At 34.9% G+C, this 16331-nt stretch overlaps 2 protein-coding genes across 3 annotated transcripts; both read right to left on the bottom strand.

Moving 5' to 3' along the window:
• Window positions 1-292: 292 nt before the first annotated feature.
• LOC137813892 (uncharacterized) lies at window positions 293-3432 on the bottom strand. Its single transcript, XM_068616357.2, has 11 exons — window positions 3135-3432; window positions 2847-3053; window positions 2530-2772; window positions 1989-2442; window positions 1710-1903; window positions 1370-1605; window positions 1117-1284; window positions 938-1045; window positions 786-861; window positions 614-709; window positions 293-532 (listed from the first exon to the last, which is right to left on the bottom strand). The coding sequence occupies exons 1-11, from the start codon at window positions 3426-3428 to the stop codon at window positions 425-427; spliced, it is 2184 nt and encodes a 727-aa protein (XP_068472458.2). The 5' UTR covers window positions 3429-3432; the 3' UTR covers window positions 293-424.
• On the bottom strand, window positions 3377-9408 carry LOC137813891 (uncharacterized). 2 transcript variants are annotated; one of them, XM_090301935.1, is made up of 7 exons: window positions 9155-9408; window positions 8436-8534; window positions 8052-8179; window positions 7769-7848; window positions 6903-6960; window positions 3524-6727; window positions 3377-3432 (listed from the first exon to the last, which is right to left on the bottom strand). In XM_090301935.1, the coding sequence occupies exon 6, from the start codon at window positions 6714-6716 to the stop codon at window positions 3528-3530; it is 3189 nt and encodes a 1062-aa protein (XP_090158061.1). In that variant the 5' UTR covers window positions 6717-6727; window positions 6903-6960; window positions 7769-7848; window positions 8052-8179; window positions 8436-8534; window positions 9155-9408; the 3' UTR covers window positions 3377-3432; window positions 3524-3527. The 2 variants fall into 2 exon arrangements, with proteins under 2 accessions (XP_090158061.1, XP_090158062.1); XM_090301936.1 differs by lacking the exon at window positions 6903-6960.
• Window positions 9409-16331: the final 6923 nt, after the last annotated feature.

The following is a 16331-nucleotide window of genomic DNA, read 5'->3' as shown; positions in this document are numbered from 1 at the left end:
ATAAAAAATTTACTTTATATGACTAATTTATTTTTAACCATCATAGAAAATAACACATTTTATGACGGTTAAAATTACATCTATCATAAAAAATATTACTTTTTATGACACATATTGTTTTAACCATCATAAAATATGTTATTTTCTATGATTGATAATATTTTAACCGTCATAGAATGCGTTTTTTTTTTTAATTCTTTTTTTATATATTCATTTTCTTACATGCATAAAGTACCCTGCATAATAATCACAATTCTCAAGCAAATATTTTTAAAATAAAATCTTAACGATCTAGCATATAAATAATGATATATTTAACTAAAAGTTAATATGTTGAAATTCATACAAAATTGTTAACTAGTTCTAAAATTATCATTTAGAGTAAATACTTAAAAGTGAATATGTTGAAGTTCATACAAAACATTTAACTAGTTTTAACATGAGAATTTACAGTACTTAAAAGAAATGATGCCCACTGCTCTCGAACCTCTTGTAGCACTTCCAACTTCAATGGAGATGGATCATTGAATATCTACATAATCAAATATTGAAGATGAAATTAACATTTAACACATTTAACATATTTAACATATTTGAGTTAATTATATATTACCTCCTTCCACGAGTCCTTAATGTTAGCAGATATAATTTTATGCATATGTCTCATCAAATAATATCCGCACTCATAGTTTCCCGGTTGATATGAGCACTACAAGTTAAATACAAATAGAATAATATAATAATTTATACATTGCAATTTCATACTAGTAAGATGAATTACTTACATTTGGTGCAATGTATTGTAGCTTCTTCTTAGCAATATGTGGAAGTCCTTGCAACCTTAAATGAGCTTCCATAGCTCTACAAATAGTTACATACATTAAATTTCATATTATTTATAAAATCATATAACATAAAAAAATAATTGAAAACTTACGCATCCAGTATATTTCTAATTGCCAAACTATTAATTTTCTTGTGCAATGAACACAAGAGAACAACAAGAGATTGTCGAGGAATAATTACTATCAATTGCCAATGGCCCCTACAAGATGAAATAATATTAGTAACAATTGAATTTTAGATAGATGCATTAATTTATAAATGTATACTTACTGATGCAAGTAAGGTGCTAAGTACACCTCTTTGTTCCCATTTTGAAATGTCTCTTTGAAATACATTTGCACCTCACTAGCTTTATTCCCAACACTCTGAATGGCAACAGGGTCAAGAAACCCATATATGTTAACATTTTTTTTCTCAATGCACAGATGATGTAAATACCTTGAACATTGAAAAAAAATATTGTTATAACAACATATTGAATATATTAAAACTTATGAAAAGTTATTATAGGAAGCTTACTTACATTAACCAAAGTTGTATTACAGATACGCATATCATATCAGTACCGGTGAGAATATCAAAAATATCCCTTTGGCACAGAAAAAAAGGGATGTTTTTAGTCCTGCCTACAACTTCCAGTGGCATATCTAATTGTATAGGTTGCATCCTGATAGTCGCTGCCATTGCACCGAGTTGCTGAAAAGTACTTGGATGTTGTTGTGAATGATTCACAACTTCCTTTGCTTTTTTAGTATCATTCTATGCATATATAAAAAAATTAAGTAACACTAGTATATCAATTTAATTAATTATAATACCTACAAAAAGACATATGCATAATTAAAACAAGTAAAGAAAATTACTCTCAACGTAATTGGTTTTGCTAATCTAGCTGGCCAAAGAATGAAATTCCCAGGTGCTTCTCCCACCGTCTGAACCTCCTTAGTAGGCACAGGGATTCGAGCAACAGCATCCCGAACGTCTACAACAACCACTCTTATCATATCATCTACAATTTTCTGGTGGTGGATAGTTGACCCTAATGTATACATTTTACCTAACACAAATAATGTAATTGAAAGAAATTAAATAATATAATTAGACTAAAACATATCAAACAATATCATTAAAGTAAAAATTACCTAAGGCCACCAAGTACTCGAGGGGATCATCAATATACAATTCGCAGTCTGCAAGGATAGTAGGACCAACCTCCTCTGATCCTTCAGGAGCATCACAACTCTCCTTTGTACTTATACGAATAGGGGAAGGCTCTGAAGGGGCAACAGAAGGTTTAACAGACATGGATGCTAACTCTGCTCGCATGTCTAATAACAACTCTTTCTTCAATTCAGAATATACCTCCTTTTTAATTTCCTTCCTAATATCTTCTTTGAGGGATTCCATCTCGGTCTCACTAAGATGTAATTTACTATAATACCGAGGTGGAGGACCAAAGAATTGTCGAATTCCCACCCCTCTTCCTGCAGCACGAACACGTCCAGGATGCTCTGGGCGACCAATGGCAACCATCAATATGTCCTCACGCCCTTGTGGAATGAACAATCCCTGCGTGCTTTGCTCCACCAACTCATCCTACAACACAAATTTTTAAAACTTATTTTAAAATATGTGCAAATAAACATAAACATTCAAACATGACATACAATATAAGTTACTAACAATGCGCTTAGCTACGCTTTGAACTTCTTCAGATGTGTAATCCCCTGATGGTCTTTGGCGAGCTCTTTTCCATTTTTCATGTCGGGGAGGACGGGTTATAATGCTACAATTTGAGTCCTCGGTGGAGTGAGAGGAAGATATCTCTTTAATCATTTTTTGCTCTAATTTATCATAACCCCCACGAGATAGTCTGTGAGGGTGAACATTCTTTTTTTGAATCTCTTGTGCAGCTTTCCTCTTAGCCTATTATATACATAAATTAAATTATTATAATGCATGATAATTAGACACTTAACCAACATATGATATTAATTTACCTGAAAGGTAGGGTCTAATCGCCTTTCTCGAAAAGTCTGCCATGTTTCCTCATCGAGGAATTGATATTGCTCACAGGGGTTTTTTTCACCCAAGGCACCATAAATATAATGACTAGTAAGGTCACTCTTAAAACCCCTCCATCGTGCCCCAGCATATGAAATCCACTTTTTCCTCAATAAGTTATTATTTGGGACGTCATATGTGATCTGTACAATAAATATAAATTATATATGTTAAATAGCAATTATGTATGCTTACAATGAAACAAATAAGTTAAGATTTCGTACAATGATACTCTGCCAAATTTGATTCTTCACCATCTCTGGAACATGCTCCCAATCATCAATAAGAATACTAACTTTGCTTCTACCAAGCAAGGCCACATAGCTAGTAAATTTTGTACTATGCTCTCCCAAAGCTTTACCCGTCTGCATATCAAATTGGATTGGCAATCTCTGATTAGCATCGCGGCTGATAGTCAACTCTCTCAACCTAGTCCCACGCCTACCTTTTTTATGGGTAGATGATTGACTCTTGTCCCCATCTTGTGAAGGAGGGAAGATATCAGATGGATTAGACATATCTCTGTTCAAATTATTAGATTGTAAATTATTAGTAAAAAACTAAACATATAGTTATTAAAAATATAAAGGATAAACATAAATAAATGTTTTACATTGTCAAATTGGAACATTCTCCCACAATCCTTCATGATGATCATCACGTGTGGCATGCACATCATCTACTTCATTATCGACATTCAAGGTTGGCATATTTGTGGAGAAAGATGGAGTCTCACTTATATCGAATGTTAAATTATCATTCTCATGAGTACCATGCATGATTCTTCCATGGAGAACCACTGACCACCGTTTGTTAGTGAGATCAGTAACATAAAACACTTGTTTTGCCTGAGATGCCATGATGAATGGCTCTTCAATATAACCTACCTTTTCCAGATCAACCAAGGTAAAACCTAGATCATCAGTCTTCACGCCACTATTACTGTCAACCCACTTACATTTAAAGACAGGCACTCTAAAAATTGTGTAATCTATCATCCAGATGTCTTCAATTACACCAAAGTAGCACATTGATGCCATAACAGAATATTGATCTTTTGAACTAGAGAAATGCATTGATTCAGCCACCACCATTACTCCACTATTTTGCATGGTGCTTTTTTCATCTTCAAATTTTGTGTAAAATGAATAATTGTTTATATCATAACCACTCCAACTTATGACTTCAAAGTTTGGCTCAGATGCTAGCCAATTTAATGTATCAGAAGTTGTATTATCATTTTGAACTTGTTGTTTAAACCACTTCAAGAAGCTTTTGTTGTGCTCATTAATCACCCACTTCTCAGGCATTCGTGGGTTTTTTCTCTTCACAATATCTTTATGAGCATTTAAGTAGGGGATGACTTCTTTAGTGTTATTCAGTATATAAAAATGTGCTTGAAGAACTTCATCTCGTGTCAATGTTATAACTTTTGCACTTCGAGTACCCTTACCAACACCTATTCCATGGTAACGAGACTTAGGTACCCCTATCGCTTCAACTTCTGATAAGTATTCTGTACAAAACTCAATGGCTTCCTCTGCAATATATCTTTCAACAATTGATGCTTCAGGACGATATTGATTCTTTACATACCCTTTTAATATCTTCATGTATCGCTCCATGGGGTACATCCATCGTAAGAATACTGGACCACAAATTTTAATTTCTCTAACTAAATGAATAATCAAGTGAACCATAATATCAAAAAATGATGGAGGAAAGTACATCTCCAATTGGCACAATATGACTACAACATCATTTTGTAACTGATCCAACTTCTCAGGGTCCAAAACTTTACTACATATTGCATTAAAAAAGAAGCACAATCTAGTTAAGGCATATCTGACATTCTTAGGCAATATATTTCGAATAGCCACGGGTAATATTTGTTGCATCAAAACATGACAATCATGAGACTTTAAGCCAATTAATCTCAAATCTTTCATGGATACAAGTCTCTTGAAATTGGAAGAATAACCTAGTGGAACCTTCACGCCTTGTAAAAACTCACAAAAACTTTTTTTCTCTTGTTTAGACAGCGTATGACATGCCGGAGGCAAGTATGTGCGCTTACCATGAGACTGTGGAGCTAATTGTTCTCTTATACCCATTTCAACCATGTCCAAACGAGCATTGACACCATCTTTTGTCTTCCCTTGAATATCGATGAGTGTTCCGATAATACTGTCACACACATTTTTCTCTACATGCATGACATCTATACAATGTCTCACATCAAGCACCCTCCAATATGGGAGATCAAAGAATATTGACCTTTTCTTCCATATGTTACTTCCTGTGGCTTTGTTTTGTGTCTTTCCAAACACAACTTGGATGTCCTTCACACGCTCATATACTTGCAATCCAGTTAAAGCTGTTGGAGCTAATTTGTTTTCTTGACACCCATTAAATGGTTTCTTTAATTTACGATACGGATGGTTTGATTTAAGAAATCTCCGATGTCCGAGGTACACTGTTTTCCTTCCATGTTGTAATTGATTATGACATGTGTTTTCTTCACATATAGGACATGCTTTGTGGCCTTTGGTGATGTATCCACTCAAATTACCATATGCTGGAAAGTCATTGATCGTACAAAATAACATGGCATGCAACTTAAAGGACTCACCTGTGTACCCATCAAACACATCAACACCTTCCTCCCATAACATCTTCAAATCTTCAACCAACGGGCTCAAATAAACATCAATGTCATTTCCCGGTTGTCTTGGACCAGAGATCATCAAAGATAACATCACATATTTGCGTTTCATGCACAACCATGGTGGTAAGTTATAAATCACTAACAACACAGGCCATGAACTATGTTTACTACTCAAGTTACCATATGGATTCATTCCATCTGTTGCAAGTCCAAGCCTAATGTTTCTTGGATCATTGGCAAAATTTGGGAACATGGAATCAATTTTCTTCCATTGCAAACCATCTGCCAGATGCTTTAAATTACCATCCTTTTTACGTTCATCTGCATGCCATCTAACAAGTTTTGCATCATTCGCATTACTGAATAATCTTTTCAACCTTGGAACTATAGGAAGATACCACAACACTTTTGCAGGAGGACCCTTCTTAACATCATGTTCAAAATCATCATATTTCTTCTTGTATCGTGATATCCCACAATGTGGACATTGATGTAACTTATCAAATTCCTTCCTGTACAACACACAATCATTGGGACATGCATGAATTTTTTCAAACTTCATACCCATTGGACACAATATCTTCTTCGCATCATAATTACGTGTTGGCAATGTATTATCTTCAGGAAGCATGTCACTTAACAACTCAAGCAATTCTGTGAAACTTTTATCTGTCCACCCATTTCTTGCCTTCACAGTAAATAATTTTAATACCGCCGACAATCGAGTGAACTTAGTGCATCTTGGATATAAAGGTTTTTCAGCATCAGTACACAAATTTTCATACACATGTGCATGTTGGAAGGCATCATATCCTACATCACGGATCATTTCCTCTAGTTGATCATCCATCTCTAAATCAACTTCTTGTGCTTCAACTTCAGACATATGTACACTTGGTATGTCTACTAATTCACCATGCCATATCCACTTTGTGTAACTTTTTAGGAAACCATCACAAAGAACATGCTCTCGAATAACTTCAGTCGGTAGTCTTCGCTCATTCAAACAATTCACACACGGGCAATAAAATCTTCCATTATTATCCGGAACATTCACCTTTGCAAATTCAAGAAATTGTTGTACTCCATTCTCATATTCATTTGTTGTGCGTTTGTAATTGATCCAACTTCGATCCATTGTTATGTTCTCTGACATAACACAACAAATAACTATATATTTTAACTTTATGGGTATTAGTGTATTTACGGATCAGGTTGGATCGTCTTTCGGAATATCATCATACAATGTTGCCAAATTTGAAATAGCATACAAATCATAAATACAATAAAATAAATATTAATAACAAATAAATATTTTACATACCTTAGACAATGTAGGTTAAAGAGTCAACGACAACTTGGGAAGAGACAAAACAAGAAAGCTGGTGCATTCGAAGAATGAAAGAAAAACATAGAAAAGTAAGAATATATAAAAATATTTTATTATAATCATAATAATTTACATCTTACAAACACTTTTATTGGGAATACAATCATATTAATTGCACAAAATGAAAGCATAAAATTGTCCATGCCTTAGGGAATAATCTGATACCAGGGTTGGATTTGGTTTACTCTTGTTTAATGGACCATATGTTCAATTCATTGCACAAACGTAGCCTTCAAGACTACAGAGTTTGCTTAACCAAGTAATGGGTAAGTGAAATGGATCATATAATCTAATAATTTCACACTTTATCAATTCACAATGACGGTTAGTGACCCTGCCACATGCACATCAACTCTACCATCTACAAATCACTTTCCAGGACAAATTCTAATTGCATTCTAATTGCCTTTAAATTTTGTTTGTTGAAAAATTTAAATCAATACAGAATATACCCAAATTAAATATAATATAATATTTAGACAAAGATCACATTACATTTTATTTTTCTTTCTTTTTTTTTGCTCTCTCTCGGTTCCTAATTTAAAACCTAATTTAAAGTATTACACACTATCATTGTTCACTTTATTGTTCTTAAGAATATGTAAGAAAAAAAAATAAAAAAAATCTAACAACAATAAATTTATGAAATGTAAGAAATATAATTTATATCAACAAAAACTGCACCCATATTAATACTTCTTCCATTCCATTTTTTAGGCCTATCAGAAGAAAAAATTATAAAATAATTAACCACTTCCACATGTAAGATTTTATTATTAAAGAGGGATAATAGTATGAACCTGTAATGAGGGGTGTTTAATGGAAGGCAAGTGCGAGACAATATAGTCAGAATAGAGAGGAAACGATCAAAGTCACCAACCTGGATTAGCAAAGGTGTATAATGTCATGCTTATGCTAAATGAAACTTTAGGTTAGAGACTAAATAAAATCTTCCAATGAATGCAAAACAGACAAAGTGCTAAGCTGAAAAAACTAATTAAACAACATTAGAAGCTGAAAAAATGCATGTTAATCCACATTATTAAAAAGCATGTTAATCCAAAAATTCTAAATTGTATGTACGCAGAGTCTTCATCATGGACAACTGTGAAGAGTTGATTCCAGAGTATCTCAGCTTTGTTAAGGGTATTGTGGATTATGAGGAGCTTCCTCTCAACATTTCTAGAGAAATGTTGCAGCAAAACAAGATCCTGAAAGTCAAAGATTACTTATTAGTGCATGCGTTTATTAGAATAGAGAGAGACAAAGGCAGAGACTATATTAAACCTGAATGAGTAATAAATCCTTCCTGAACAGAACAAAACATGAGAGAAAGAAAGGAAATACTCCCTGGATAATTGAAAACTTGGCAAGGAAGTATTTGTTGGAAGTTATTAAAAGACTAACATAACAAGAATAAATAGGAGTTCATATAAATCATGAGTAATAAATCAGAAGCTAAAAAACCTTCAGAGCAAACTGGTATAAGTGAACCAGCCAAGGAGATAGTGAAACTAGAATCACAAGTTGAGAAACCTTCAGAGCACTATGCACTAGCAATCTCACCTACAAAAAGAAAGTCATCGTTCTTCATGGAATATAAATATAAATATTGTTCTTAGAACTGTGACATTGATTATCAATCCTTTTTTTTTTTTACTAACACAAGCATCTATATATACAACTCAGATTCACGTATTCTTGATTATCTAGGAACTTACTATTACCTCATCCTGCAATTATACCTCATAAGAAATTTCACAATTTCACACACATCTAACTCATTCACTTACTAGCATGCTAATTAATTTATTATAAAATTTTAAAAACAACTTCTACTTAAATCAACATGTATACTTATCTAGCAATAATTTGTTGTTATAGTTAGTCGTGACAGGGTAACAATTGTCTAATTTGAAGACTCTCCCACATATATATATATATATATATATATATATCAGATGGCTCTATTGTATCATTTGGCTATGTATGCGGAATACATAAACAAGCAGAGAATTCAAAAATGAATTAAAAAATATAGGCAACATGATCACTGTGCAAAGGAAAAATAAGTATTTAGGAATTAAAAAAAGGAAAAAAAATGGGAAACTCAAAATTCAGAACAAAACAAGTTTCGAAGGAAATGAGAAATGCATCAGATTGAACCAAACAAGCGGAAGGGTTACCGTAGGATGGAAGGAGAAGCTTCAGCATCGTAGTATGGAAGAAGAAGCTTAGCACGCAAAAATCGTAGTGTGAAAGAAGAAACGCGGGAACCATAATGTGGAAGAAGAAACGCGGAATCCGTCGTGTGGAAGAAGAAATGTGGAAGCCCTAGTGTAGAAGAAACGCAGAAGCCACAGAGCCGCAGTGTGGAAGAAGAACGCAGAAGCCGCAGTGTGGAAGGAAGAAGAAACGCAAAGTTGCAATGTGTAAGAAGAAACGGCACGCGGAAGAATTAGGGTTAAATTTTTTTGAAAGCAATAGGGTTAAAAAAATAAGAATACTTATTATGTCAGTTAAAATAAAAAATTGACATAGTAAAAACTTACTATAACATTTCTACACTGAACAGACATAATAAATACTTATTATGTTAGTTTTTATTTTAACTGTCATAATAAATTTTATGATTATTACAAAAATGCCACCATACCATTTTCTATGACAGATAAAGTATACCCGTCATAATAACCTGTCATTGATTCCTATTTTTGCATTAGTGAGACCATCTTCACTATGAAACCCTATAGCATTTGCCCAAACCATTTGATGTGAGTTGATTTTAGGATTGTTCATTTGTATGGTGACACTTTACTTAGAATTGGATTTTAAAACAAATATAGGTGATAGCCTAAGGAAAATTCTCACTGCACATTAACTTAACCAAGTGGTTAAGTAGATGTGAAGGTTCATTTCCACAAGGCAAAGAGAAAAACAATTATATGGTGATAGATGATGACAATATGGTGCGGAATTTAAACAAGGAACACAAGAACAATGAAATGACCGAATGGGATTAAAAGGAAGCCAAATAAGAACATGTTTATGAATATCATGGAATGATAATGGAAGGAAAAGATGAAAAGATAAGGAAACTTATGAGAGGTAGAATTGTGAATGGTGAAATGGAGAAATGGAGAAATGAATCCAAGATAAGTGAAGATGTCGCCACTTGAGAGCTCATAGTTATACTTTAAATGTTGTTTATGACTGTGCAGGAAATGCAAGAAGAGCTAAGTGGACGAAACAAGTTGAGCCAGCTTACGCGTTGTGTTAGCTGATGAACATAATGCACATAATAATTGACAATGTCACTGCTAGACAGCTCTAGCCAATAAAGAATTGAAAGAAGTGTTAGTGCTCATGGTCAAGGGGAGGTTGTGAGTCTGATCTTGAAGGGAAGTCAAGCCAAAGGACTGTCGTTGAAAAGAAATAGCACTGGGAAGGAGTACTGTTATGAGGGTGAACACAAAGCAGTAGCTGCTGGGATACTTATGCTGATAGATTGTTTCGCTAAAAAAGATTAGTCCATCTATGCAGGTTGCAATCCTCCTAGCTGTGTGTTTTGAGGCAGCAAGAAGCTTGTACGTGTTGGGTTTATGATCTTGTTGTAGATAATGGTCATCTTTATGCATTAGGTTTCCTGGTGAGATGGAGATCTTAGGTTGAGGGTATGAGCCTTGTATAAGGGTTGGTATACCCCTGAAGTATCCCTTTCTTAATTTAATTTTATTCTTTGTTGATAAAAAACATTCACAAGATAAGACTTAGACTAAGAGGTCAAGCCTCACTAATCATTCTCACACAAAATGTACAGAGTAACTTTTCTCTATTCATTCAACTTGTGAATACATGAGGTAGGCCTCCCTATTTATAGATTTAGGAGTCTTGGAGAGCAAACTTAAAGGGTAGAATGGGGAGAGCATAAAGTGGGGCGGCTAGGGTGTTGACTATAGTCAATGTCGCACCCTTCACCTATTATAGAAGGTAGGGTTTCCTTCCTACCCTAATAGACATCTCATGGGCCCATTCTTATGTCTTCACCTCCTCATTTATGTTATATAAATCAACTCTACGGAAATTACAAAAAAAGAGACCAATTGATGCTCAGAACCCAGAGTCTGTGCTCTAATCCTACTAATCCTCTGAGGTATGGGTGTTGGGGTCATGGGTTGGGCTTGGTCTTCATCATGGGTAGGCGCCCTCTCTCCTTGGGTTTCATCATGCTCCCCGGGTGGGAGGGAATTTCGTCCACGAATTTGGAAGACCTGCAGAGAAGGGAGTTAGATCACTGATATTAAAAGAATGACTACCTAAATATGTATCAGGCAGATCCAACTCATAGGCATTGTCATTAATCCTCTTGATGACCTGAAAAGGACCATCACCGTGTGGCATAAGTTTGTACTTCCTATGAGTAGGGAATCTATCATTCCTCAAGTGTAGCCAAACCCAATCCCCAGGTTCAAAGAGCAATGCCCTGTGCCCTTTGTTGGCATGCTCAACATACTTACCTACCTTCCTTTCAATTTGTTGCTTGATGTGGTGGTGCAAGTCTTTAACAAAAGAAGTTTTCTCAAAATCATTTTTTCACAACAGCTCATCAAGTACAAGAATAGGAAGAAGGTCAAGAGGTGTGAGGGGATTAAACCCATAAACAACCTCAAAAGAAGTGTGGGAAGTAGTAGAATTTACTACTCTATTATAAGCAAACTCAATATGAGGTAGTAAATTCTCCCACACCCTTGGGTTCCCAGAAATAAGGCACCTTAACATTTGATTCAAAGTTCTATTAACCACTTTTGTTTAAGCATCAGTTTGGAGATGGCAAGTAGTAGAAAACAAGAGTTTAGTTCCAAGTTTTTCCCACAAAGTCCTCCAAAAGCGACTTAAGAACTTTGAATCTCGGTCGGATACAATACTTCTAGGAAGCCCATGCAAATGAACTACTTCCTTAAAGAATATATTTGCAACAAAACAAGCATCATCTACTTTGTGTCATGGAATAAAGTGAGCCATTTTACAAAAATGGTCCACTACCACAAAGATAGAATTCATACCCTTTGATGTCTTGGGAAGACCTAAGATGAAATCCATGGAAATGTCTACCCAAGGCATAGTAGGGATGGGAAGAGGGGTATATAAACCATGGGGTTGCACTTTAGATTTAGCCTTCCTACATGCTATGCATTTGTCATAGAAGTTATGTACGGATTTGCGCATGTGTGGCCAAAAGAAATGCTCATGCAATGTATCTAAAGTTTTAGCTACCCAAAGTGTCCCATAAGACCTCCCTCATGTGCCTCTCTAACAAGAGATTGTCGTAAAGACCATTAGGGAACACAAAGTCTTTTTCCTTTAAAAAGAAAACCATCATGGATGAAAAAGTTTTTGTGTTCTCCTCTTGAGCACTCTTGATAGATGAGAGATAAATCAAGGTCATCTTTATAGATTTCCTTTATGTGATCAAATCCGAAGAATTGAACATCCAAAACATTTAGCAAGGTATATCTTCTTGAAAGAGCATCCGCAACCACATTTATTTTACCTTGGTTATGTTTGATCACATAAGAAAATTGCTCAAGGAACTCCACCCATTTAGCATGTCTCTTGTTAAGCTTGCTTTGGCCTTTCAAATATTTAAGGAATTCATGATCACTATATATCACAAACTCCTTTGGGAAAAGGTAGTGTTGCCAATTTTGCAAGGCTCTAACAAGAGCATAAAATTCCTTATCATAGGTGGAGTAATTGAGATGACTCCCCTTGAGTTTCTCATTAAAATAAGTTATGGGGTAATCCTCTTGAAGGAGAACAACCCCAATGCCTATGTTAGAGGCATCACATTCTATTTCAAATGTCTTAGTAAAGTTAGGAAGGGCTAAAATGGGGGCCTTAGTCAATTTTTCTTTCAAAGTTTCAAAATCTTGAATTTGGTCTTATCCCCACTTAAATACCACATCCTTCTTTACTATGGCATTTAGAGGTGCGACAATGGTACTAAAGTTTTGCATAAACCGCCTATAAAAACTAGCAAGTCCATGAAAACTTTGTACCTCACTAACATTGGTGGGTGTTGGTCAATGTTGAATTGTTGCAACCTTTTCTTTATCTACATGCACCCCTTTAGAACTCACAACAAACCATAGGAAGTCTATATGATCTAGTGCAAACATACACTTAGCATGATTAGCATACAAACTCTCCTTCCTAAGGGTTTGCCTAACATGCATCTCATGATCCTCTAAAGACAAGCTATAGATAAGAATTTCATCAAAATAAACCACTACAAACTTGCCAATGAAAGGCCTTAGGACATGGTGCATGAGCCGCTTGAAGGTACTAAGAGCATTAGTCAAACCAAAAGGCATGACTAACCACTCATATAAACCAAATTTGGTCTTAAAGGCGGTTTTCCAATCTGAATTTGGTTATAACCACTCTTAAGATCAATTTTGGTAAATATTTTAGACCCATGTAATTCATCTAACAAGTCATCTAACCTAGGAATGGGATGCCTATATTTGATTGTTATGTTGTTCATTGTGCAACAATCCGTACAAATCCTCCAACTTCCATCCTTTTTAGGGACAAGAATTATAGGCATAGCACATGGACTCATGCTATCTTGCACCCACCCCTTAGTTATTAAGTCCTCTACTTGTTGTTGAATTTCTTTGGCCTCGGTTGGATTGGTACTATATGCAGGCCTATTTGGTAAAAAAGCATCGGGTACAAAATCTATTTGGTGCTCAATGCACTTTAGAGGAAGTAATCCTTTTAGGGGGTCTTCAAAAACATCATCAAATTCCTTTACCAAATTTTCCAAACAATGAGGACTATCTAACGCCAACTCAATTTCAAGGGACCTAGGGAAAGCTATAAAAATGTTCTTTTGTGAAAGCATTACCTTTTTGACCTCTTGGTGGGAAATGAGAAGGCTTCTCTTGGAAAAAAAAATTCTTTTTCTTGCTCTCTCTTTTCTTTCATTTTAAGTTGGTCATCATGGACTTCCTTTGGTGAGAAATATTTTAGTGTGACCTTATGCCCATGGAAGTTAAAAGAAATTTTGTTAGTAAGGCCATCATGAAAAGTTTTTCTATCATATTGTCATGGCCTACCTAAAAGAATATGAGTAGCTTCCATAGGTACAACATCACACAAGACCTTGTCCTTGTATTTGCCAATAGAAAAGTCTATGAGTACTTGTTTATTAACTATGATCTCCCCTTTTTCACTTAACCATTGAAGCTTATAGGGCTTGGCATGAGAGATAGTAGACAAGCCAAGTTTATCTACTACTCTTGTGCTAGCCACATTAGCACAACTCCCCCCATCCACTATTAAAGAACAAAACTTATCATTGATGAGACATCTAATATGGAAAATATTTTCTCTTTGACTTTCATCAAAGGGTTTCAAAACTTGGCCTAGCATTCGTCTCACCACTAATAAGTCGCCTTCACAAGGGCTCTCACTTTCGTCTTCACTTGGGGATCTAGAGGGATTGGGAGACCTAGATCTTTGTGAACTATGGGCACTTAAAACTACCCCTTCATGCACCATCATGTTACGTTTGGAGGGACAATTGGAAGCAACGTGGCCAAAACCACATTTAAAGCATTTTCTACTTGAGGTTTTAGTTAGGGATTTAGGAGTGGAAGGTGATGGTCTAGACTCTCTAGGTTTGTAAGTGGACTCTTTAAAATTTAAGGGAAAAGTTGAAGAAGTTTTGATTTTGTTTTTCCAAGAAGAGTGATAAAAGCCATCATTATGAGATTTTTTAAAAGAGTTTTTCTTTGAAATTTGTGATTCTACCTTGATGTCAAGGTGAACCAACTTTTCTAAAGAGGTATACTCATAGAGTTCTACCACATCTTGGATATCCCTTCTTAGGCCACTTACAAATCTAGCCATCTTTGATTCCTCACTTTCATACATGTCAACTTTTGTTATGGTTGTTTCAAGTTCCTTAAAATAAGCAATCCACACTTTGTATACCTTGTTGAAGTCGTTGGAGTTTCAACAAAAGCTCTTTCCTATAGTGTGGAGACACAAATCTAGCGCGCATGCATTCTTTCAAATCCTCCCAAGAGATCACGGTTGGTCTCTTGTTTAAACCAATGTCCATTACAATTTTATGCCACCATTGCATGGCTTACTCCAAAAATTCTAAGGAGGCTAGTTTTACCTTTTGTTCGTCTTGAACCTCATGCACATTAAAAATTTGTTTTACCTTAGCCTCCCATCCTAAATAAACATTGGGATCACTTTCCCCACTAAAACTAGACAATTTTACATATGGTAGAAAAGGCTTTGCCACATTTTGGTGCCTATCTTCAAAAGGTTGCCAACTCCATTCGTCTTCTTCTTCATGGTCACCATAAGTGTGATAACTTCTTGAGTCATATCTATGATGATGCCTTCTTCCTATTTGGGGTCTTTCATGTTGCATTTCTAATCTTTGGAGTCTTTCCTCCATTTTCCTCATGGCTTCGTCTATTTGTGCAATAGTCCTTTTGGTCGCCGCCAATTCTCCCACAAGAAAAGCTTTTTGTGGAGATTGGGGCTTAGATGACCACTTGAAATATGAGTCATCACAACAAGCAAACGAAGAAACACAAGTAACAAACATTTAAAGAAAAGAAGTTAGAAGAAGGGAAAGCTTGCGACAAAAATGAAGTAAAAGCACTCAACCACTCAAAGAAAAAGTTTCTTCCCTTAACCAAAGTCTTTCTTGTGGTATGAAAATTCTCAAGTGAAATAGGTCAAAGCCTCAACACTTGTTCAAGGTAATTCACCACAAAACTTGAAGAAAGAAGAAAAGACAAACAAGAAAAGGCTAAACCAAATTGGAAGTAAGAAAGATGACAAAACTTTGAAAAGATGACAAACAAGAAAAGCACAAAAGAAGACTCTAAGAAACTTACTAAACTTTTAACTATGAAACTTTATGAAATAGAAAAATACTAAAGCAAAACGATAAAAAATTCCGCAAAGTTGAAAATAATTTGTCAATCAAGTTGAATCGATAATTTTTGAAAATGATTTTCTATACCAAGTGATAACCAAGATGCCTTTGGAAAAAATTCTTTGCTGTTTTTTATGTATATTTTTTTTAACATCACAGTTTTGTTCTGGAAAAATTGTTACTTTTTTTTTTATATCCTAATGTGACTTATGGCAAAGAATGATCATAGGTTGCGTCATGCACATTTTCAAGAACTTGCAATTTTCACAAAAGATTTAGTTGGATTCAATATAATTGAATACTTGAAATCATGTGTTTGGAACTTTAAATCAACTTCTACTAAAACAAGTTTCTAATTAGTTTGTAAACTTCACAATTAAAAGTAAGTA

The sequence above is a fragment of the Phaseolus vulgaris genome, chromosome 1 (genome assembly GCF_051622355.1).
Source record: "Phaseolus vulgaris cultivar YP4 chromosome 1, ASM5162235v1, whole genome shotgun sequence".
NCBI classification, from domain to species: domain Eukaryota; kingdom Viridiplantae; phylum Streptophyta; class Magnoliopsida; order Fabales; family Fabaceae; genus Phaseolus; species Phaseolus vulgaris.
Note: the sequence above shows the minus strand (reverse complement) of the source record. Positions and strands in the feature narration are given on the sequence as shown.

Excerpts from the sequence above, each read along its gene's own strand:
- LOC137813892 (XM_068616357.2), bottom strand. The coding sequence starts at position 3,428 with ATGTCTAATCCATCTGATATCTTCCCTCCTTCACAAGATGGGGACAAG. Across the intron at positions 2,773-2,846 it reads GATTAGACCCTACCTTTCAG|GCTAAGAGGAAAGCTGCACA; the intron begins GTAAATTAATAT and ends TGTATATAATAG. Across the intron at positions 862-937 it reads ATTAGAAATATACTGGATGC|AGCTATGGAAGCTCATTTAA; the intron begins GTAAGTTTTCAA and ends AACTATTTGTAG.
- LOC137813891 (XM_090301935.1), bottom strand. The coding sequence starts at position 6,716 with ATGGATCGAAGTTGGATCAATTACAAACGCACAACAAATGAATATGAG.